Here is a 10,763-nt window from a genome sequence, read left to right as displayed (position 1 = left end):
AATATATTATTAAAATCTAATAAACGCGCGTGCCGCTAATATTATTTTTTATTTATACAATTACTATAATTCGACAAAAGCTGTTGTAATAAAAATTGTTTTTAATATATATATATATATATATTAAATTTTTTACTTATTATATGTAAATTAATTTTTATAACCGCAAAAACTATATACAAAACAAAAATAAAAAAAGAAAAGATATAAGAAAAAAAGCTTACAATCTTTTTCCTTTGATGACGATATTACACACATAATATTAGATACTATAATATACGTTATATGTACATTATTGTATAAACATTATTTTTGCAAAATTTTATATAAAATTATTGACATAAAATATAGCATAAAATTTAATTTTTTGCACATTAGAATCAGATTTGAGAAATAAGGAACAATTAAAATTAATTCGATAATATATCGCAATTCGATTCTCTCTCAATTCGAGCTCTCGAAATGCGATTCTCTCGAAATGCGAGAATTCTCGAAATAGCCATTGTGAATGATGAACCAATCAGAACACTCCACGAAAGACTGTGTATCGGCTAGATGCCGTCAACCTATCTTGCCAAAAACGTCGAAACTTTTATGTGAGAAGATCAAACATATTTGTGTGTTTCGCTAACGACGAGAAGTGGATGACTGTTCATACGAATCGTTTGTGAAATCTATGAAAAGATGTTGCGGCTCTTAGGTGAATTATGAATGAGCGTTTTGTTCATTTGCCGGCTTTGTACCGGCCATTTTTTAATAATTTTTAATACGTTGCGATCAAAGATGTGATCATTTTTTCGTTATTGCCCACCTTCTGTAATTGTTAATATAATAAGGATCTTTTTTTTTTTATTAAATCTTATCGTTAAAATGTTGTGATTCCGACACACTTGTAGCTTTCATGCACATTTTAAAGTGCTTATATGTAAATTTTGATATACTTCTGATATAAATTTGAATTTTTTTCTTCGTTACAGGTTTTCTTCTATTGATCGCTGGAGCAAATTGCTTGTATGCGTCTAATTCAGCTGTAATTGATCTTAGACCAAATAATTTTGATAATCTAGTGTTAAATAGCGATCATATTTGGATAGTTGAATTCTATGCGCCATGGTGTGGACATTGCCAACAGTTAACACCTGAATATGACAAAGCTGCTACTGCATTAAAGGTAACACATTCTAGTACTGAGTTTTCTAAATTTATATATTGACTTGTTTACTACGTCTCAACAGGGTGTTGTAAAAGTTGGCGCAGTAAATGCTGATGAGCACAAATCACTCGGAAGTAAATATGGCATTAGTGGTTTTCCAACAATCAAGATTTTTGGACTTGATAGCAAACCAGAAGATTTCAATGGTCCAAGAACTGCAGCAGGCATCGTTGATGCTGCATTAAATGCCGCTAGTCAAAAAGTTCGAAGAACCTTAGGTGGCAGAAAGACAGGAAGTGATTCAAAGGTAAATTGTAACTTACGACTAGCTTTAGAAACTTGTTAACAAAAAATATTTAAGATAATCACAGTATTTGTCCTTTTTAATAAATAAAATAGTTTGACAGTATACAAATTATTAAACAGTATTGTCCTGTATATTTGTTTACAGAGTAAAGATTCTAAAGATGTAATAGAATTGACAGATGAAAACTTTGAAAAATTGGTTTTAAATTCTGAAGATATGTGGCTGATTGAATTTTATGCCCCTTGGTGTGGCCATTGTAAAAATCTAGCTCCTGAATGGGCAACAGCAGCTACTGAACTGAAGGGCAAAGTAAAGCTGGGAGCTTTGGATGCCACAGTAAACACATTGAAGGTGAGATACACACATTTTACTAATATTTACTTCCAAAAAATACAACCGTTTTTTTTTTTAATTATTAAAAATTATTCTAACATATTAATGTTACAGGCCAGTAAATATGAGATCAAAGGCTATCCTACCATTAAATATTTTGCACCAGGCAAAAAAGACGCTGATTCGGTGCAGGAATATGATGGCGGCCGTACAAGTAGCGATATTGTAAACTGGGCACTTGAGAAATTAGCCGAGAATATTCCAGCACCAGAAGTGATACAAATCATATCTGAACAGAGTCTAAAGACTGCTTGTGAAGACAAACCGATCTGCATTGTGTCTGTCTTGCCACACATCCTGGATTGTCAATCTGATTGCAGAAATGGATATTTGAAGACTCTAAATAGTCTCGGAGAGAAATTCAAGAAAAAGATGTGGGGGTGTGTATTTTAAACTCATTAATCTTAATGAATTTACTCTATCATTAATCTCTATAAATTATATAATTATATAACTCGTTAAACTTAAAATATAATTCAGAGTTGAATTTATTTCTTCATATTTGGATATAATTATGAACCAATTATTTTTGTTGTACTAAATTTGTTTTAGAAATTAAAATTTAAATTATATTAAAAGAAAAGATTTAAATATTAATTATATAATAGATAAATTAATACATAACAATTACTTCTAGTATAATCTCACAGTAAAATCTGACTTTCATCACAACATTTTAACTTTTTCTAAAAAAGTTCTAATAAAAAATTTCCTTTACATTATTTAATTTTATCACATTTCATATATAACTTTTACAAAACATTTACAGATGGACATGGGCCGAAGCTGGTACTCAACCGCATGTAGAAGAGGCATTAGAAATCGGAGGTTTCGGTTATCCTGCATTAGCAGCCGTAAACATCAAGAAAATGAAGTATTCCTTATTGAAGGGTAGTTTCTCATATGAGGGAATAAACGAATTCCTACGAGACTTGAGTTACGGCAGAGGTGGCACCGCGCCTTTGAAAGGTGCTCAATTGCCTGTTATACTTAAAACGACACCTTGGGATGGCAAAGATGCTGAACCTCCACAAGAAGAAGAGATCGATCTTAGCGACGTTGATCTAGACGAGAAAGATGAGCTATAATTTACAGAAAGCCAAATTTTTTTAAAAGAATTTATCACATACAAAGAACATTGTCTCTAATCAAGCTGATATTAAGAATGTTAAGTGCAGATTGATAGAAATTTTGCACAGAAATTTACTTTATATTACTGTAGACTTAATATATATACTTATAATATTCTACCTTGATTAATGACGATTTCTTAGTGAAATATGATAAAAAAACAATTCCTTTATTTGCTAATTTTTGTACAAAGATTTAACATCAGTATATGAGTCTCTTCTAAGGAAGATCAATTCTCAGGTGCAATTAACCAGTTTTGTAAAAAAGTGTTTAAATAATTCTTCCAAAACCAATTTTATAGACTTTATTGTATCACTTTAAGAAAATTAAATTAGCTTAAGTTTAGTATAAATATATGATGTAAATTTGCATATTATTTTTACTGTTCCCTTCGATACAATGCATTTGGGAAAAGATAAGTCATTTAAAAATTGTACTACATGTATCATGATGCATTTATGAGCCTACTTACTATTTATTAAAAAAGTAGGTTATTTAAAACACATACAAAGTTTATGTAAAGTCATATAGTTTCTTATTTGTAATAAATATACATCATACATTTTTATGTATATTATTTCTACAAAATCTTTTACAAGTATTATAACCTTAATATATAATATTGTAGTTGAAAACTTCCAATTTATAAGATTATTAATTAATTCTCCTTGTCGGGACCAAACTCAAAAATTACAAAAATCAGTCATTATAATGTATGAGACTGTACTGTCTGTTAACTTATTAACTATCTAATTAAATGAATACTCTGTAGTCTTCCATTACAAGCAAAATGGACGTATGTTGTATATCAGTTGTACAATTAATACTTATTTGCACATATGTAAATGCAATTGTGTCATTTTTAATATATGTGTCATCTTTAGTATGCATGTTACATGTGGCATCATATGTGCATGTATATGTTTTGTGTGTGTGTATGTGTATGTGTGTGTTTTATATTTTTATTTGTGTAATCCAGTCTGTTCTTGCAACTACATATAAATTGCAATAAAAAAATTATTTTTACACTAATCATTGTACATGCTTATAAAACTTACAAAAATTAGTTTACGGTTTGCTTATAAAACTTACAAAAATTAGTTTATCCTATTATTTTGTGTAAAAACAGTATAAAAACGATAAAAATCTCAATCTTCAATATCCTATTCTAAAAGATTTCAAACTATTAAGTTTATATAAAACTTCATTGCTACTAAAAATTTGTATAAAAATACTGATGTCCTAAGAGAATATATATCACTGATATATGTATAAAATAAACAAGATAACCCTTTTCCAGTCTTTTTTCTATCGATTTAGCGATACGTCGTTTGATATATCATTTGAACTACGATATAATGGCATATTGTTAGCATTATCGCTAACAGTACATACAGAATTAACTTCTGTTAACTCTATGATATCGTAAGTTTGATCCTTTTTACATATGAATGGATATAACATAAACACATAGTACGTTATTGTACTAAACACAATTATACTTAAAATTATTGCAATTATTCCCCAAGCTGAAATACCTAGTTTTTGCACAGGAAGCGGATTTGATATATTCTTAGATGCTGCAGTTCCTGCTGACTTCTGATTCTTGAAAGGTTTGGCCAAAAAACTATCATAATTCTGACCTTTTGTCTGATAATTTTGCCTCGAGCCCTGCGAGCGCACTCCGTTTTCAGCTATAGGTTTGTAACAAATATATTTTAAGTTATATCATCAAATATTTAAAAAATATTTGTTAAAAATAAAATATAATACTTCTATGACAAGAAATCTAATCATTACAGATAACATAATCATTATAAACATATTAAAATTAAAACAAATTCAAAATTTCTAAAAAAATGTATTTCTACTAAAAAAATTATTTAAATACTTAACACTTACCAACAACCAGAACAAAAACAAGAATAAATATTGCCTTCATTGTATTTGGATTTATCTATTTAAAATCGATTTTATGAATAACGTAAATCAAGTGTTATTTATTAATTTATCGGTAGATAAACTACCCGTACTAGTGCAAGTATACACTGAAGCGTCGCTAACAGAAGTGACGTTAGATATTGCTGTTCTATAACAGTGATGCAAACCAGTGTCGCCAGACAATATTAGGTCTGTTCTTTATAGCTGAACTGGCTGCACTAGTTCAGAGTTTATCTTTTTCCCTCCATATTGGAAGGAGAAAGATAAACTCTGAACTAGTGCAGCCAGTTCAACTATAAAGAACAGACCTATTCTGGGCCCTATATGCATAAACGGAGAACCTCGTCCGTGTGCACTCGGCTTTCGGTTTGTAGAAGCAAGCGGACATATGTTTTGCGTTTCCTTTCCACCTAGCACCAAACCGGTTTTATGAGGTTACGTTGCGCGCGTCTTGATAGCGAAAAATGTTTCTCTGAGTTTCGCTCCACGCGACTAAATGACTAGCGGCGTGTTGCTTTCGTTCTGCGCAAAATCATATAAAGCATAATTCCAAATATTATTATATATAAAAATAATATAAATAAAAAATACATAATTTAATGGCCCTAAAAACAAGGCAGACATAAGACAGAGACATCCCTGTTCAATATAGCTCTTTCGCTTCCACAGTGGCTCATCCTTACTCCAAATGTTCTATAGCTCATTGGTAGAAAACAGCTGATTTAATAAATATGGCGACGTTGGGAGGACGTGTGTCGGCTATTTGCGGTGTTTTGCCGAATAATATAAATTTATTTGGATATGGCGTAAGTAAGCAAAAATTTCTTTATATAATTTGTTAATATTTTATAATGTTGTATTTTATAATGTTTATGTAATATAGTTATATATTATAAATATACAATTATTATATATAATTATATAATTATATTTATTCTTTATATTTGATTACACGATGCAGCTGCAACAGGTACGAAACTTTATTGGCTGCAGAGTATATCGTGACAGGAAGCGTAGAAGATGGGCAAAACAGTATGCTGAAGAACGATTGCGATTGCTTGCCTTGAAGCGAAATAATATTTTACCAATTGAAATAAGAGTAAGTGATATAATTTCACTGTATAGAAGTAATAATTTTAATTATGTAAATTTTTCATATATGACATTAATGTAGTACTTGTCATAGATGCATGAATCTAAAAAAATATAATGGTTTTTCTAGGAACTTGCAAGCAAGCAAATGACTGAAACAATTCCCAGACAGACTGCTATGTTTCAATTGACGTCAAGATGTGTAATAACAGGTCGAGGCCGTGGTACAGTGGAACGGTGGAGAATATCAAGATTCATCTTCCGTGATTTAGTGGATTATAATAAAATGGCTGGGGTACAACGTGCTATCTGGTAAAATAATATAGCATGTACATTTCAAGATGTGTAACTATTAGTGAAATATAAATAATAAGTGGATGGATATGAACAGAATTATAAGAAATAAAAGAAAGTTATAGTATTAAATTTCTGTTTTTGACTATGTTATCACTATCTATTATTCTTATTTTTTTTTAATTTATTTTTTTATGTGTGCTAAAAAAATTCGAAAAAAAGTTAAAAGGTAAAAGAGATTAAAATGGATCTAAGAAATGAGTGTCACACTGATTACAGTCTTCAAAAAGACATCTTTTATTAGATTTAAAAATCCAAGAGCTTTTATTAGATGTTGATATATTGTAAATGTGAAAGACATTAGATGCAATCTAATAAATTTTGTGATAATGAGGAGTAATTTCTTTCCTTTGTAAATGCATTGGAAGCTTTTATATGGTATTGTAATGTGTGTAAAGTCCATATCAGATTAGACATCAGTGAAGAAATTCGTCAGTCAAATATAACATGCAACTGCTTGATTGGTCGAATCCCAATACCTAACTTTAACTGTAACCTCAAGCCTGCAACGCCTGCAACTCGTATTGTAATACGGACTTAACGTTTTAATTTTAACCTATTTACTGTTAATCGTACTTTTCAAGTAAAATTTTTATAAAACAAAGATATCATGATTAAGTAATGTTTGTATAAGTGAAGGCTGCGTAATGCAGTAATCTGCATTAATAAAAGCAATGCATTTAGCATTGCATATAGTGTCGCAACTGTGTATTTTACATCAATTGAAAATGATGGATGCCGTTTCCGTGCACTATCGCGCAATAAATTTATAGAATGGCAATGAAAGAGAATAGGATCGAGTTTGTCACGGATCCTTGCCCTATCAAATCTCGTAAAATTGACCCACAAAATGTAGTCGTACGTCTTAGACGTAGGGAAACGATGGGCTGTCCTTTTCCAGGCACACATGTACATAGTGCAAGACAATTCTATCAAAACGTATTTCCTAACTTTACTGTGATGAATGTGGAGAAACCACCGTGTTTTCTCCGCAAATTTAGTCCGGATGGAAAGTACTTAATAGCGTTCAGTGCAGATCAAACATCTATCGAAGTATATGAATATTGTGGAGCTTCAGCCGCTGCGGATTTGTTAGCTGATTGTGAAGGCGAATATATCGGACATAAGAACGATGATTGCAATTTTCACATACGAAGTAATATCTTCTCACGATTTTTCAAGGTACTAAATACTAACAAACTCTGGCGTACCAAATTGGTGTACCAGCTTTGAAACATATTTGTAGGTAAAATGGATTATAAATGTCGTACAAAGCAACCAGCAATTGAACAGAGAATGCAGTCTTTTCACAGACGATGCTCGGTATGTGATTGTAGGCTCAGCTGCTCATATTCCTGATGAATTAAGGCCACACTTTTATCAGGTATTAAAAAATTATTGATCACTTGTTTGTAATTACTATTTTGTCTAAAAGTTTGATAAAATATCTTGTTTCTTTAAGATTTATTCCAATAATGAAGCATTAACGCCGAATCCTAGATCTCCGCTTGAGGATTATAGCTTACATCTTGTCGATTTACGAGGAGGAAAATTATGTGATACTAGACATTTTAAAGTGGACAAAATTTATTTATCACATAATCAAGGTCAATATATCAATATATTCTTTGCAGTTGTATTGTTACTTACCAAGTTGAATCAAGCATTCAATAAGTTTGTTTTATTTAAATAAAAGAGAGTAATTTCTCTTTCTCTTTTTATAGTGGAAAAAATTTTTTAATCTAAATAGATTAGAAGATTTTATTGTATCAATGATTTGTTAAGTGATTACAAGTTTTTATATCAAATTCTTAAAATAGATCTTGTTTTTTTTATACAGGTCTTTATTTATACAAAGATATATTAGCCGTTTTATCTGTACAGCATCAAACTATACATATTTTTCAAATTCTTGATGGCATGTTTATAAATGTGCGGACAATAGGAAGGTATTAAATATATAATATTTAACAAATGTAATTATTAATTCGTTAGAAATCACAAATGTGCAAACAATGTTACTTAGATAATAACAATTCTATGTATTAGGTTTTGTATGGAAGATGACGCGTATTTAGTTACAAGTGCTTTTCCTGGGATTAATTCCAGACCCTTTAAAGACATTGCAATAAATAGCCTAAAACATAGATTGTTAGTATATTTATATAAAAGAGCGGAATACATAAGTGAAGTGACAACGGATCCATATGAATTAAGAAGATTTTACCAATATTTTGACCAGGTATTTAAATACTTGTACTGTTTCTTGTCTGGAAATATTCTTACTAAGCAGCTAATTAAATAAAATGCTTCAGCTAAGCTCGCTGCGAATGTGGAAGATGCAATTACTAGATACAAATCATATTCTGGTGAGATATGCAAGTGAAGAAGTAGCAACTTTGCAAGCAAACGAACCAAACGCTCAGCCAGCATTATTAGTAGTTTACAATATGGTTACAGCCAAAATTTTAGCTGCATACGATAATGCATCGACTCAATTGTTAACCCACTTTGAAAATTTTAGCGATTTTTTCAGAAATGCCAGAATGAGTACAGATTGTCAATATATGTGTTCACCATCCAACAATATTTATGCCAGGTATATTAATGCAGATATGTACATATATACGCGCACACACGCGCGCGCGCGCGTGTGTGTGTGTACCATTCATGTGTTGGATGTCAAACAATGTTGATCTAAAAATGCTCTTTTCTAGATTGCAGCAACAAAGATTCAAACAAACAATAATAAGCGCTAGATACGGAGGCATTACTGAAGCAACGAAAAGATTACTCGCTCAATTACCCATATGCGCTCAATCTTATTCTAGTTCTCCGTATCTCGATTTATCATTATTTTGTTATGATGATAAATGGGTGTCTATGATGGAACGCCCGAAAGCATGCGGAGAACATCCAATACGGTTTGTACAAATTTGTGCAATTTATTTATACGAAAGATAATTATCAAATAATTGTTATAAAATTTATCATTTTTCTTTTATTTTTACAGATTTTACGCACGCGACTCCGGTCTGTTAAAATTTAAAATGTATGCTGGCATGTCAGGACGAACAATACCAACGGCTGCAAGACGATTGGTCGCTTTCACTTTCCATCCGACAGATCCATTCGCGATTTCGGTACAACGTACTAATGCAGAATATATTGTTAGTTTTCATGTTAGATGCGTGTAACCTTGTTTCCAACACATATCTTGATAATGTACAATTAGATTTTTTACATTTGACAAAAATTGTTGAGATTGCTGCCGTTAAAGTACAAAACAAACCTTGTATTTTGTATAATAATACGTTAAGAGCTGAATCAGATTTAAAGACTCATTAACTATTAGCATATAAGGCATAATGTAATGTAATTTAATGTAGTTTTAATACTTGAAAATCGAGAATAATTTTAAAATTAAGGCCCCGCGCACGATAAAGAAAATATTAGGAAGAGCAATTTGAAATTATTTTGCTTTAAACAAGGGATTAAAATGGATGAATTTTTCCTAATTTATGATGCATTAAATGAAATGATTACAATTTCCTATTCCTAATACTTTATTATGCGTTAGGCCTAATAAAAAATGAGAAATGTTTTGTAAAATATGTAATATTATTTTTATAATCATATCGAATTGTCGCCCATAAAGTGCATTACTGTGGATACCTTGTATAGCAGAAAGATGTGTCATACAATTAAACATCTCTTCTTGAAACAAAGTAATTTTTGTTTAAAATATTTTTTTCAAAAAAACTACCTTTTCAAAATATTTAAATGTCAAAAATAAAATAAAATAAATGTACAAATCCTTGAACATGCTTTGTACCTTAATAAACAAGAATGTATCAGTTTTACGTAATAACAAAAACTATTTGCACAAAAAAATTGTTATTAACTTCTCTTTCTCTAATAATTCATACTTTGACTATTAAAGATAATATTGTATTAGAGAATAACATAAATAAAACTATGTCATGTAAATATTTATTGAATAATCTTTTAATTAATTGAACATTACAAATAGAATGGAAAATTTCAAATAAATACCAAAAATGGCAAATAAAATCGAAGATCATTAATAAACAATAGAAATTACCAGTATTTGAATAATTTATTTCCATTTAAATTGAATTCGCAAATTTCTTTTTGATTGAAACAGAGAGAAGCCTGAAAGGGGCCATGCCATTGTTTTTTCGTACGACGCTTTCTCTAGGCTGTACACTAGCGGCGCGTACATCCATTTTACAGCCTGCCTGAAACTACATGGCCACATCCATTTTCCGAGATGGTAAAAGAGTTCTGGTTGGTTCATGTCCATGTTACATCCACAATTTATTGAACAGAAATACGTCTCGCATATAGATGTAAATTATATCTATATGT

The 10,763-nt window shown here is 30.4% G+C and overlaps 3 protein-coding genes across 3 annotated transcripts; all 3 read left to right on the top strand.

Annotated features, from left to right (window-relative positions):
- Positions 1-515: 515 nt before the first annotated feature.
- Positions 516-3,548, top strand: CaBP1 (Protein disulfide-isomerase A6 homolog CaBP1). Its single transcript, XM_012363948.2, has 6 exons — positions 516-700; positions 978-1,171; positions 1,236-1,460; positions 1,605-1,811; positions 1,908-2,233; positions 2,623-3,548. The coding sequence occupies exons 1-6, from the start codon at positions 685-687 to the stop codon at positions 2,939-2,941; spliced, it is 1,287 nt and encodes a 428-aa protein (XP_012219371.1). The 5' UTR covers positions 516-684; the 3' UTR covers positions 2,942-3,548.
- Positions 3,549-5,300: 1,752 nt separating this feature from the next.
- mRpS14 (mitochondrial ribosomal protein S14) lies at positions 5,301-6,443 on the top strand. The gene is made up of 3 exons (XM_012363943.2): positions 5,301-5,731; positions 5,887-6,024; positions 6,148-6,443. The coding sequence occupies exons 1-3, from the start codon at positions 5,657-5,659 to the stop codon at positions 6,331-6,333; spliced, it is 399 nt and encodes a 132-aa protein (XP_012219366.1). The 5' UTR covers positions 5,301-5,656; the 3' UTR covers positions 6,334-6,443.
- Positions 6,444-6,868: 425 nt separating this feature from the next.
- abo (de-etiolated protein 1 abo) lies at positions 6,869-10,103 on the top strand. The gene is made up of 8 exons (XM_012363949.2): positions 6,869-7,553; positions 7,618-7,755; positions 7,834-7,978; positions 8,212-8,320; positions 8,421-8,613; positions 8,687-8,970; positions 9,089-9,295; positions 9,385-10,103. The coding sequence occupies exons 1-8, from the start codon at positions 7,146-7,148 to the stop codon at positions 9,566-9,568; spliced, it is 1,668 nt and encodes a 555-aa protein (XP_012219372.1). The 5' UTR covers positions 6,869-7,145; the 3' UTR covers positions 9,569-10,103.
- The last annotated feature ends 660 nt before the right edge of the window (positions 10,104-10,763 follow it).

This window comes from Linepithema humile, chromosome 2, assembly GCF_040581485.1.
Source record: "Linepithema humile isolate Giens D197 chromosome 2, Lhum_UNIL_v1.0, whole genome shotgun sequence".
NCBI lineage: Eukaryota > Metazoa > Arthropoda > Insecta > Hymenoptera > Formicidae > Linepithema > Linepithema humile.
The sequence above is the reverse complement of the archived record's forward strand: the minus strand, read 5'-3'. Positions and strand labels throughout refer to the sequence as shown.